The sequence below is a fragment of the Sphaerodactylus townsendi genome, linkage group LG04 (genome assembly GCF_021028975.2).
Source record: "Sphaerodactylus townsendi isolate TG3544 linkage group LG04, MPM_Stown_v2.3, whole genome shotgun sequence".
Taxonomy (NCBI): domain Eukaryota; kingdom Metazoa; phylum Chordata; class Lepidosauria; order Squamata; family Sphaerodactylidae; genus Sphaerodactylus; species Sphaerodactylus townsendi.
Genome location: NC_059428.1, coordinates 102,249,043 through 102,262,866, shown reverse-complemented (window position 1 = coordinate 102,262,866; position 13,824 = coordinate 102,249,043). Strand labels below are relative to the sequence as shown.

At 40.3% G+C, this 13,824-nt stretch overlaps 1 protein-coding gene across 7 annotated transcripts in view; it reads left to right on the top strand.

Annotated features, from left to right (window-relative positions):
* MCF2L (MCF.2 cell line derived transforming sequence like) overlaps nucleotides 1-13,824 on the top strand; it is a 154,799-nt gene that overhangs the window by 122,203 nt on the left and 18,772 nt on the right. For all 7 annotated transcript variants that reach the window (XM_048493095.1, XM_048493089.1, XM_048493093.1 and 4 more), the window contains 9 exons: nucleotides 299-458; nucleotides 593-669; nucleotides 2,595-2,671; nucleotides 3,090-3,156; nucleotides 4,440-4,555; nucleotides 7,888-7,957; nucleotides 9,348-9,440; nucleotides 9,532-9,624; nucleotides 11,229-11,354. In XM_048493095.1, the coding sequence (XP_048349052.1) occupies nucleotides 299-458; nucleotides 593-669; nucleotides 2,595-2,671; nucleotides 3,090-3,156; nucleotides 4,440-4,555; nucleotides 7,888-7,957; nucleotides 9,348-9,440; nucleotides 9,532-9,624; nucleotides 11,229-11,354 (879 nt within the window). The remainder of the gene's footprint in view (nucleotides 1-298; nucleotides 459-592; nucleotides 670-2,594; nucleotides 2,672-3,089; nucleotides 3,157-4,439; nucleotides 4,556-7,887; nucleotides 7,958-9,347; nucleotides 9,441-9,531; nucleotides 9,625-11,228; nucleotides 11,355-13,824) is intronic.

The following is a 13,824-nucleotide window of genomic DNA, read 5'->3' as shown; positions in this document are numbered from 1 at the left end:
ATTTCATAATAATATTTGATATTCATGAACATAGAAATTGAGGGAGGGCCCCTAGCAACCTAATCAGCATCTTATTCTGATTAAGAATATGATTCTGTAAAATACTGGCATTTCAGATTAGATAAAATATATGTTTTTAAAGCTGAGCATGTTCTTTCTCTGAGGCATTTTTGATTTGAAGAATGCTGTTGTCTTGAATGGATAGACATACCACTGAAAATTTTTAAAGTAAAAGAATGGACACATGGCACATGTTGACAGTTTTTTAATGGCAATAAAACTTTGAATCCTTCTACAGGAGCATGTGCAGAAAGTATTTCAGAAGCAGGAGAGCATGGAAGAAATGTTTCAAAAGAGACAAGTCAGTCTTAAGAAACTGGCTGCTAAGCAGATGCGGCCAGTTCAACCAGTGGCTCCTAGGCCAGAAGTCTTTGTAAAATCACAGTGTACATCTCCAGGTAAGAAAGTGCAGTGGCCTGATAAACTGGGCTTATCTGACAACAAATAAGATAATTCACCTTTTGAGTCTGGCTGTAAACAAGAGTTAAGACATGTTCCAATTTCAGCTGTTGAATTCTGTTCCACATGCCAGGCCTTCAAAGAGAATCTGAAGACTCATCCAGCCCAGAAAGTCACATGATCCAGAGAGTGAACTACAGAAGAACCAAGGTGAGTGGTTAATCATTATTATTTACTTTTCAGTTCTCCTTTGCTATTGGAGTTCTGCCAAGGAGACAACAAGAGTTCATTTTTATTATCTCAGAATTATTGGCTGTGTTCAGTATCATTGACCAATGACCAATATCATTGATCATTGATATATATGTGCACTTATGGAAACAGGATAGATTCCATACCATCATTTTGTATGGATTTTGGGATATGTTTATGGGCTTGAGATATATAATCATAGTTTCTACACCTAAACAAATTCCTTAAGATTTAACTTCACCCAAAATGTAGATGATATTGTTGCTAGCTTATATAGCTCTGTTAGAATCATAGAGTTGGAAAAGACCCCAAGGGCCGCCAGGTCCAACCCCCTGCAAGGAACACACAATCAAAGCACTCCTGACAGATGGCCATCCAGCCTCTCTTTAAAAACCTCTGAAGAAGGATACTCTACCACACTCCAAGGAAGTGCATTCCACTGTCCAACAGCCCTCACTGTCAGGAAGTTTTTCCTGATGTTAAGGTGGAATCTCTTTTTCTTCACCTGGAACCCATTACTTCTGGTCCTAGTCTCTGGAGCAGCAGAAAACAAGCTTGCGCCCTCATCAATATGACATCCCTTCAAATATCTAAACATAGCTACCATGTCACCTCTTAACCTTCTTTTCACCAAACTAAACATACCCAGCTCCCCAAGTGTCTCTTCGTAGGGTATGGATTCCAGACCTTTTACCATGGTTGCCCTCCTCTGGACCTGTTCCAGCTTGTCAATATCCTTCTTAAATTGCAGTAGCCAGAACTGTACTCAGTATTCCAGGTGAGATCTAACCAATCCAGAATAGAGAGATACAATTACATCGTTTGATCTAGACCAGGGGTAGGGAACCTGCGGCTCTCCAGATGTTCAGGAACTACAATTCCCATCAGCCCCTACCAGCATGGCCAATTGGCCATGCTGACAGAGGCTGATGGGAATTGTAGTTCCTGAACATCTGGAGAGCCGCAGGTTCCCTACCCCTGATCTAGACACTATACTCCTATTGATACAGCCCAGAATCACATTGGCTGTCTTGGCTGTTGCATCACACTGCTGACTCATGTTCAGTTTGTGGTCTACTAAGACTCCCAGATCCCTTTTGCATGTAGTGTTGTCAAGCCAGGTGTCACCCATCTTATATCTGTGCATTTCATTTTTTCTGCCTAAGTGTAGTATCTTACATTTATCTCTGTTGAAATTCATTTTGTTTGCTTTGCCCCAGTTTTCTAATCTGCCCGGGTTATTTTGAATTCTGACTCTGTCCTCTGGGGCATTAGCTCCCCCCCTGTTTTGGTGTCATCTGCAAATTTGATTAGCATGTTCTCTATTCCATCATCCAAGTCGTTGATAAAAATATTGAATAGCGCTGGGCCCAGGACAGAACCCTGTGGCCCAATTCTATTCAATATTTTTTTATCAACATTGAATGAGTTCTGCCAAGGAGACAACAAGAGTTCATTTTTATTATCTCAGAATTATTGGCTGCATTCAATATCATTGATCAGGATACTGTTCTGCTCTGTTTAGATGGGTTGAGGTTGGGTAGCTCTGTTTTGTAGCAGTTGTGAGATTGCTGCTCCACTCTGTGGTTTGTACCATGTTGCAGGGATTCCCTTATTCACATAACTGCTTAATACATACATAAAATTCTTGTCGATATTGTCCAGATATTTGATGATGTCACTGATATGCAAATGACATCCATCTTTTTCACATCTGTCCTGGAGAAGCAATGCAAGGTCTGAATGATTGTCTGCAATCAGTAATGAACTGAATTGGGGCAAAATGAAGCTCGGCCTAAATAAGGCAGAACAGTTGCTGTTGGCAGGCACTGTCTGATCTGAGATCAGGTGTGGAGCTGTTAACCCTTTTTTTCCCCCTTCAGAGTGAAATGAGTGAAATTCATCAAACCAGAGGTGGATCAGTGATGGATGATGATGAAAATCTAGCTGTGTTACGGAAGTGAGTACAGTGTCTCATGAAAAACATGATAATATACTGTAGAGTTTTTTCACTAGAGACTTCTACAGTGATTACAGTCATGTTATGTAAGTGTTCAGTACAGAGCAAAGTATTCTTCTATTGCTAAAAGGCTGAATAAGTTGTCAGTGTGAAACTCAAATGTGGCAGGAAATAATCATAAAATCTTCCTGCTCTATGACATTAATCCCTTTGTGACTTGAAGGAAAATAAAATAATTTAAAAGCACATCATTTTGTTGTGTTATGTTTGCTAAAATAGGACTGAAGACATTTTAATGTGAATAATTCTTGGAGACATTACACAGTTTCTTTGTACAGAGTTGTCTGGATCAAACTCATGATCTCCAGTGTCAAGCAGTCTAAAAGATGAACTTGTGATTTGTTCCTTATATTCACAGACATGTAATTAATGAACTTATTGAAACCGAACGAGTTTATGTGGAAGAACTTCTATGTGTTCTTGAAGTAAGTATTTGATTTTGTAGCATCTCTATTTAGGTTCACCTTTTTAGTCCTGCAGAACTGTCCAAATATGTGTTTGTGGGATAGAGTGCATCCATGTGTGCCAATTGGGTGGTAGTTGTAAAATGCTTATTCGTTTGGCCATTTCTGTGTCCTTTTTTACCTTAAGCAGCTTGCAGAAATTTCCATCATACAGAACAACCAATTTAAATACGACAAACAAAACTGTGACATTGTAGGCAGGTCCTAATTTACTGGAGTCCTAATTTATCAATGGCTCCCGCCCTGGGGTCCTTCCAAGTAATGTTGAATTGGCCGGCCAAGCAGGAAGGAGGTCAATGGGCATGCTGGGAAGGTCCCCATCTTGGAAGAAGGGCCAGACAGCCAGAAAACAGCCGCTCTCCCTGCTCAGCCAAATGCTATTTGGGCTGCATGCCCATACCAGGAAGGCACCTTCCCCTCCTTCTTCCCTCACACCTCAGGCCTGCAAACAGGGCCCCAGGTAAGTCTGGGACCCTGGGCTTACACACACACCCTATTCCTGCTTCAACATTTGGAATTACGACTGGGGGACTGGGGCATTGCATTATGCATCTCTGCTCCACGTTTCTGGTAGTGGGCTTCATGAAGACTTGCAACATAATTGCCCCAGTCAATGTAACGAATGGTACAGGAGGAAAGGGCTTGAGAAAATAAAATGTATTGCAAACGTTGAATTGACTTATCTGAGAAGAGGGGAAATTAAAATTTGCCTGAAGTCACTTTGGCATTCTTTCCCTTCCCAAGCCAGGCATTTTATATGTAGCAGGCAAACTGAAAACCTGCTGTAGTTGTGCCTAATGGAACGAAGATTAAAATAAGACCTTTCTTGCTGTCTGGAAATGCTGAAGAATAGGTCCTGCTTTTGTTGATTTCAGCAGATGTCCTAAACAGGAACTTGTGTTAGGAAGGAAGAAGTAAGAACAATTGGCTTGGAAGGTCACGATGAGGTTCTGAAGTAACTGTAGTCAACTTTGGAATTATCAGCTATGTGAGTGGTTTATAAATAGCCACAATGTATATGTGGATGAATTGTTCAGAATATTCTTTTTGCACCCGATAGATTTATCTGTACAAATTTGGCTGGTGTGGGCTGGAAGAAAGGGTAACAACTGAGTGGTCTAGAATTTTATAGCTGCTGTCGAGATGGTGCTGTGTGCTTATCAGCTTTGAGCAGGCTGGGCTTGCTGAAAGAGGGAGGCTGTGGCTGAATAAGAGCAGTAAATCTGCTTCCTTTTTTATCACAGGGGTACGCTGCAGAAATGGACAACCCCTTAATGGCACATCTTATTTCGCCAGGGCTGCAGAATAAGAAAGATGTTTTGTTTGGAAACATGGAAGAAATCTATCACTTTCACAACAGGTTAGGATTTGTGCTCCTCTTTTCCACTGATAGAAATTGGCCTTTGAACATCTATTGTTGTTAGTGTCCCTGTGTGATGCCCACTTTTATTTCTTTAACAGGTGTAAAACAGTATTTATTTTCCCTATCTATATTTCACTGCCACCAGGAATTTAATTCCAAACCCCTTTATACTTTCTCCTAAAGTAGCGTGTCCAAGTTTTATAGCCGTTTCGAAGGACTGTGTGGTCCTGATAAAATTACGAGAGTGGGATTCCAGGTTACATTTAACACATGAACATTTTATTTATATATGTTCTTTAACTTAAAGGTTTCAATTTACAAAAAAACAAAACAGAGTCAACAACTTCTGCTGAGGTGACTTTTTTTGGTAATCCCTCTGGTAAGAAATGCCTTAGTATTATAAGCCGAGTGCATGGAGACATAGCACAGCAGAGCATCCCCAGGTAAGCATCTGTGTGCTGGCACAAAGAAAAGTCGGAGTCATCTTGTAGTTTCTAAGTAATAAGAGGAGTCTTTATTAGTGAACTCCATTGTGGATAGAAAAGTGGAGAGAGAGGTTCTCTATTCTAATCTATCTGTTGGATGGTGGTGGATGCAGTCTGCATCCCTCTGCACACATGGTGCAAGATGAAAGGCGGGGATAAGAAGAGTGAGAGAGGAGTAGGAACAGGAAGGAAGGAAGTCCCTAAGAGTATCAGTCTATACATCAAAGGGATAGTGTCAGCATGATAGAGAAAAGGTGTCAGTGTCTTGACCCTCTAGCTCAGGGGTCTGCAACCTGCGGCTCTCCAGATGTTCATAGACTACAAATCCCATCAGCCCCTGCCAGCATGGGCCAATTGGCCCATCCTCACACCAATTGGCCATGCTGGCAGGGGCTGGTGGGATTTGTAGTCTATGAACGTCTGGAGAGCCGCAGGTTGCAGACCCCTGCTCTAGCTAGCTGACTCACTGGTAAGTCCCCCTCTGTCTCTGAGGCAGGAAACAGCATACAGTCCTTCACTTCCAACAACTTTCACTTTATATCAGTCCACTCTCTTCTTTACGGCCCCTTCCACACATGCAGAATAATGCACTTTCAATCCACTTTCACAATTTGCTTGCAAGTGGATTTTGCTATTCCACACAGCTGCAAAGTGCACTGAAAGTGGATTGAAAGTGCATTATTTTGCATGTGCGGAAGGGACCAGAATCTCCGAGATCCTGTAAGGATTTGAATCCATTTCTAGTCTCTCAATGTTTCTTCCTATCTGGCTATACTACTCTTCATATAACACTACAGTTTTAGCAGAGACAGCCTCCCTTTCTCTCAGTTCAGCACAGACTGACTCTTATTCCTGGTCTCCCACACAGAATACTGCCTCTCTCCCAAGTTTTTCACACACTCTGACTCTCAGTTTAGCACAGACTCTCCACAGTCATTCTCCAGCATCAACCAGTCATCTCGCTTTCTCATTCCCCTTTAACCGCACCTTCCTTTGACAATTTACCTCTAATTTTAAAGAAACACACACAACATTTTAAATCATTCCATCCTGTCATGTTAATCCACATTATACATGAAAGACCAAGGCTGTGAAAAGTTAATTGTGTCAGTTGACTCCCGTGAGTTCATACCTGGTCTGATATTTGAGAAAGGATACTTTAATATATAATTAATTCATTATAAGCAGAATAAGAAGAGTTGGATTTATATTCCCCCTTTCTCTCCTATAGGAGACTCAAACGGGCTTAAATTCCTTAACCTTCCCCCCTCACAACAAACACCCTGTGAGGTGGGTGGGGCTGCGAGAGCTCAGAAGAATTGTGACTAGCCCAAGGTCACCCAGCTGGCGCGTGTTGGAGTGTACAGGCTAATCTGAATTTCCCAGATAAGCCTCCATAGCTCAGGCGGCAGAGCGAGAATCAAACCCGGTTCCTCCAGATTAGAGTACACCTGCTCTTAACCACTCCGCCACTGCTGCTCCTCATAGCCACTATGGCACAAAAATATTTATGGTATGATCCAACCAAGGACCAGCACTTCCCTTACACCTCCCTTTCTTCCATAAAAGGGGGGGGGGGACTTCTGGCTTAATTATTCCCTTAGTATTTACATTCTTTATGTGTTAAAAAAAATTCCCAGACACTTCAGTAAAGAAATAATATTTTGGCTATATTCACTGGTCACTCCTAAACAGTATTCAGAGAGAATTTACATAAACCTGGATAGTTGCCAGGTTTCTTCCCCCCTCCCTTCTCTCATGCAGAATCCTTGCTAGAAAGTAACTCTAGGTACCCATGATGTACATGTATTAATGATGTACATGTATTAATTTTTAACACATAAAGAATGTAATACAGTATCATCTGTATTAGTTTCCCCTAGTAAAACAGGATTTGAAATCTGGATTTGTTTTGGGATTCTAATTGCGGGGGAGGGGAATAGAAGTGGAGGCCAGCTCCAATTTACATTTGTCAGGACCAGGTCCCAACCTCTGTACTTCCAGTAAGCTTCAGTTTCGTTTTCCCCAACAACTCCCGTTCCCGCCACCACTAAGGACCACCCACTGTACACCCTACATATACTGAAACTGAGGGCAAGAACCCTCAGTTTCAGCACCCTGTAGCTAGGGCGATACAATTCAATAAAACTCGTTCCTTTTATTAAAGTCGACTTTGTTTGAGTGTGTTCAGCCTTATAACATTCATCTGTCGTTGACTTGAATTAATGGCCCCTTCCCCACTTCTCTTCTTGCTGCCGCCGTGCATGCGCATCTCGCTCTGAGCTAGCGGCATCCTCTAACAGCAACGGCGTCTGGAAGCGTCCCTTAATGCACGACCGCAGCGCTGCCCAGCCTCAGCTCTGCCAAAGGCGCCGTTTTCGCCAGCGATGCCGTGCGCTGAGCGGGCACAAGAGTGGCAGCGTCGGGGCAGCTGCGCTGTTGCCGCCCCTGACGTGGGGAGTGCAATGGGACCCCGCGCTACTTGCGGAGAGTAGCGCGGGGCTTAAGGTGAGTGGGGAAAGGGCCAATTTTGACCCGGGATTCTCTGTGTGAGAGGGGAGCACACCTAATTGCAATCCAGCTCGACATTATTCCTGTGATGTGTTTTCTATCCAGTAGCCACTGTATTAAAACTTCAGTTTGTCTGGGAAATAGAAAAGGCAATAGAAAGCTGTGTAAAATCAGTGCTTTTTATGAATATTCATCTAGTTTTATATAAGTTATATATATCTCGTTTTATAGCTCCCTGCTTCTTTAAATTTTTCAAACTACATTTTAACAGGTATATATTGTAAATGTTTTAGCCTATTCCACAGTATTTCAAATACTATAATTTTTTAATAGAATATTCTTGAGAGAACTCGAAAACTACATAGAATATCCAGAATTGGTCGGAAGGTGTTTCCTTGAAAGGGTAAGTAGTACAAATATTGGGAATTTTATTCTGCACTAATTATGTTTGATCTTTCACTGGAAGATGAGTTTCTTTGTGGTAGCCTCATTTTAGCAAAAATTTTATCCTGATTAGAAGTGCAAAAAACCCTAAAATTAGCTTTTATCATTTCTGACTGGTTGACCAAATTTGATAGAACCTGTAATAGAATCCATTTGTGTACACAACTTCATTCTAGTAAACTAGAGCTGAACTGTTTTACTAAATTCTATTTAGTCCCAAGAGGAGTAATGCATATCTTTATTGCAAGTCCCAAGAGGAGTAATGCATATCTCTATTTAAAAAGTTCTAGACTCTCATAGTAATAAAACTATTTCTATTATTCCAGTAGGACTGATTTACAGGCCTGAGGCTAGATTGAAATGTGTGTCCATTGCTGTGCCAGTCACATAAATTGTGTTATTTTTTACTTTTTATTAATAAAAAATCAACTCAGCATTGTAAATATAACATCCAAGATTCTGCAAAACCATCTCCAATATAAACGTGTGTTAGTTTTCCATTTGTTTAAGCAAGGGTTCATGATTTCCTCTGCGCCAAATAGTAACACAGTTAAATATTTACCACTTGTTCCTTAGGTATAATTATGAAATCATAATACAGTTAATTTGTAATATTATTACTATCTAAAGGAGGGACCATCAAAAGGCAGAGCCCTAGCTAAAGGAGGGGCGAAAGGAGGGGCCATCTAAAGGACAGGCTGGTGGGAGCGGTGCACCCTCCTGCTGGCATGTTTGCCCTTCTTGGGGCACTTACCCAGTGGAGGGCCAGATGCGCCAGTGGCTGGCCACCCCACAGCTCCACCGTCACAGAACCCCGAAGTTTGGGCTGCAGCAAGCCTCCAGCCCTCTACCTCTGGGTTTAGAAGGGGCTGTAAGATCCACACTTTTCCCTGTTAGATCCATTTTCTTATTCTCTTAGTCCTCAAATCCACAGATCAGTTCATTTTTTTCTATTTTAAGCAAAAAGTCTAACAAAGGCCTCCAATTTTTGATAAACTTAGATAAGTTCATTTTTGTTTTCATGCATGTTACAGCTTACATGATTGTGAAATGGTCCTTTTCAGATTTCTATTAGAAAAGTACAATGCTGGAAGATCAAATGCTTTGATCTGTTAGTTTGATTAGTGATTAGTGATTACTCCAATGAAAATTATGTTTGTTAAAGGTATGCCATTAAAGATGGCATCTTACATTTGCATACAAGTAACAGTTATGTCAAGTAAGAAAAAAGCATATAACTTTTTTAGGGATGTTGTCTTGCATTTAGGGTCATCTTCCTTTTTGAGTAAATATGGTAACACTTTAGGAAGGTAAAGCTTGGACTTACAGTTTGCTTCTTTCCAATTCAGATGGAAGACTTCCAGGTTTATGAAAAATATTGTCAAAATAAGCCTCGATCTGAAAGTCTGTGGAGACAATTCTCAGACTGTGTTTTCTTTCAGGTATTCTTTATTTTGTTGCATTAGTTTGTTTCTCAGTACACATCTCAGAAGAAATAATTTCACCTCTTTATCTATGTATGTTTCTTTATAGGAGTGTCAGAGAAAACTTGACCACAAGCTGAGTTTGGACTCGTATTTACTGAAACCCGTTCAAAGAATAACCAAGTATCAGCTATTGCTAAAGGTAAGAGCAGCACAATCTTCATCATGACCTTAGTTTAGAGGTATCCAACTCTGGTGCTTCAGATGTTCACGGACTACAATTCCCATCAGCCCCTGCTGGCATGGCATAATTTGTGCCCTAAATGTTTAATAACATAAGATAAACTAAATGATATTAATTTTTCTTTAGGAATAAGAGTATATCTACCTCTGCAGTTTATCTTTTAGACAACATTCATAATTCAGCATGTTGTTTACACCCTTTGATCTTGTTGATCTTGATCTTGTTTGCTTTTCTGTGTCAGCTCCATATAATCGACCATTTTATATTTGTCCCTTTCTTCACACAGTAATAGAGTGCAAGGAAAAGGTGGTATTTAAATGGTCATTGCCTCCCAAGGACATTTGCTGAACCCAGTATATACCTTCCCACAACTCAGTGCTGGGGGCAACCAGGAGCAGCAAGTCAGTGGGAGCCATGCTGTCTTGCAAACATTCACCTTTCTCACTTTTTCCTATGAAATAAGCTTTATGCTGCTCATTTTTGGGAATTGATAGCACATTGAATTAGACAACTTGGGTTCTGCATCTAGCTGAATTTCTGTTCAGAGAAGACTGCAGCAGGGTTGTGTATGTGCACCACATTTGTTTAATCTAACTTTTAATGATTTTATGACCAGTCTACAGGATATTCCCATCCATGTGCCATGTCTGAAAGGTTGTCCATATCCTGCCTTATTATATGTTCATGATCTAGTGCTGCTTTCTAGGTCCCAGATTGGCTTTAAGAGAGCTATAAAACCTTTTATGACCTGCTGCAACAAAAAACTATAAATTACAACAAATCCAAAATTATGATTTTTGTAAAATCTAAAATGTTGTCAGCTAAATGGTGGATAACTGGTACACATTCAGTGCATGTGGCCAATGAATTTAGATACTTCTGGTCAGATTTATCCTGTTGTAAGCATATTTAGTATGTTAAATTCAAAATTGAAATGTCATTGCTGGGTTCTTAATAAATTCTTTTTAAAAAAATCCAAGATGCTCAGCTTTCACTAGTGTTGTTGAGAGCTATAGGGCACCTTGCATACTATACAGCTCTCAAATTTAATTCTCAGGTCTTGTTGAATTACTTGATAAGTTTCAGATTTCTTTTTCCCCCCCATAAAATCTTTGCCTTATCTCCCTGTATCGCATCTTCAGTTATGCAGTCAGAACTGGGTTTCCCAAAAATGTCTGCTCTGATCTAGAAAGCCATAATCAATTTTAAAATTTGGCTACTTAATGCTGAGAACTGCTGCTTGATTGACAGTTCAAGAGCACTTCTGGTCTTGGTGTAAACAGTGGATTTCCAAATTGCACAACTGGTTCCTCTAAGGTGTTTGACCTCTTTGGTAGGGAAGGTAAGAGTGTTAGTTATCTAGAAGCTTTTTAAACAAAACTGGAACCTATTATTTCAAGATGCTGGACAGAAGTGTCCCCTGTTCTATTTGGGAATCAAATGCTTAGTTGAATTTGAATTTCCATGTTCTCTGAATAAAGCAAAACGTCATTCTTGTTACTTAAGAACATAATTATGTTCCCATTGAACTTCATGTGAATGTGTTTGTTGTTCGTTCCCAGGAAATGTTGAAATACAGCAAAAATTGTGAAGGTGCTGAAGATCTTCAAGAGGCATTAATGTCCATCGTGGGGATTCTTAAAGCAGTTAATGATTCCATGCATCAGATTGCCATCACTGGCTATGAGGTAAGTGACAGCCTTTTAAAATAACTTAATTTGACATCTGTAACAATTAATTAAAATTAATTAATTAAAATAACGTAATTTGACATCTGTAACAAGAAGACATCTGTAACAATTCAAATAATCTTCTGAAATAATTGTTAGTCTTAAACATAGGACATTGTTTATTTATTTAATTTAATAAGTATTTAATTATTTGTATATAACATCGGTGAACAGATGGAGACATGTTCCAGGTCTACCCATGTAGCAGACTGAGGCCTTTTGTGCACTTGTGGTCTGCCTTGCATGGAACACACATTCCTGTCAGGTTGGATTTTTCGATTACACACTCATTTTGCCCTCTTCTGAAGCCACCATGCTCTTAGATCTGAGAAGCTCTGTGGCTCCTGAAACCAGGCAAAGTGCAGCTTTTCCTTCCCCTCACTGGGAAGACAAAGTGAATCAGGAAATGCTACTCTTGATTCAGACTTTCCAGCTCCACCCTGCTTTCCCCCACCCAGCCAACAGCTCTTCTGTTTGTTTGTTTTTTAAATTTTCACTGTGGGTCCATTGTTAGAACAATAGAGCAGTGAAATTGACATGGTCTGTTGCTTTGGTGATATATCCCAGCTGGCAGCAGGAAAAAAAAGGGGGGGAGGATGCCCAGGAATGAAAAGGAAATTATGTGTGGGCAATTGACGGATCAGATCAGTGTGGCAGTGGGCTTCCATTTTGAACAGAAAACCACAGGAATACAGCATTGCAAAGCAAACAGCAGCCTCAAAAGCAGTGAGTGCACAGTAGCCCTGAGCTTGAGGAGGCCTAAGTTGTTAGAAGATTCTTTTCTTATGCCAAGAAGTAATAAAACAGACCAAAAAAGCACAGTTAGCTAGAGAGTTTCTTCCTAATGCTCTAGTTCATTGCCTTCACTTTGGTTTTTAAGCTGCACAGAGTTTTGTACATGAAGAACAACTGAAAACTGGTATCTTTTAGTTGTAGGTTTAGTATGGTTTAACCCTGCCTCTCAGGATTTTACAAGCCCATTCAGCTGCCATGACAAGACCAGGTCTGCCTCCGTGATCCCTTTCTTTGCACTCTTTGTATCTTTTTCAAAAATATTTTTTATTTTTATCATAAAATTGAAATCAAACATAATAATCACAGTTTCTATCTGAAGGGAGATGGGCATTGCTTCACTTAAATTGTTTGGACTTTGTGTTGGAGTGAGAGTGACTCAGCATGCCTGGACCTTGCGGGGGAGGGTACTTTATCTCTCTCAGTGTATGTTATCTCTTGGCGGGATGTCTTCTGTTTGTCTGTTCTTGGGAGCTGACCTCTGACCCCTTATCCTTCTCTCTCAGTAGCCATTGTTCTTTGTCTCACTTTCCACATGGACATGTAGGGAGTCAGACGCTTTTATGGGTCTTTCCTGTAAAAGCAAATATTCCACCTCTGCACTCAACACTCACGTGATACTGGAATAGCTGGCCACTTGTGTATCCTTTAGATTAGGATTTCTGTCTTTCTTTCAACTGCAATAAGAAAATGAAGAGAATTTATTTGAATCAATGTAAGTTTTACCTTTTTGCAATTTACTTCTTGGAAAGACTGATTTTTACTGCACTCAATATTTCATTCCCATGACTGGACAAGCTCTGCTCTTTGAATTAATATACCCAATAGGGTTATGAGCCTAGTATGCTTCTACAGTTCAACTCTACTGTTTTAATTAATATACCCAGCACTTTGTATATAAGCCACTTGAAGATTACTTCTCCATAATGACAGATATTTCCAGATAGGGGAAATAGAATTCTCTCTCTCCCTCTCCCTCCCTCCCTCCCTCCCCCCCCCCTCTCTCTGTGTGTGTTCTCCTCCAAAATGTCTCATCATTAATAACTTGGTTCAGGTCTTGCAAATGGAGGGCTGTGGCTTCCTTTTAAAAGCCAATCCATCTCATGTTGGGCCTTCCTCTTTTCCTGCTGCCTTCAACTTTTCCTAGCGTTATTGTCTTTTCCAGTGACTCTTGTCTTTTCAAAATGTGACTAAAGCATGAAAGCCTCTGTTTAGTCATTTTAGCATCTAGGGACAGTTAAGACTTGATTTGATCAGTGTGGACAAAGTATTACTGCTTTCTTGAGCTTTCTTTCAACATTTAGGATAAACAAACCAAACCAATTTAATATAATTTGGTATTCTTCCATTTCATCCTACTTGGGTAATTTTTTTGGTGGTCTAAACACTGGGCATTCCACTTCAGTGACTACAAGAAGAAGTCTCTGAAATCCTCCAGAAATACAAAATGTTTTTAATTTCTTTTCCTTTCCAAATGCAGCCAATTGTGGTTTCCCTTTTCAAGGAGTGCAAGAAAGAGTTTTTAACTCTAAACCCTCCCATGCCATTTTTTACCCTGCTGCTGCTGAAGGATAAGAATACAGGTTTCGCATTCCTCTTGGCATCAGGATGGGCTTTCTTCCATTCTAGGGCAGAG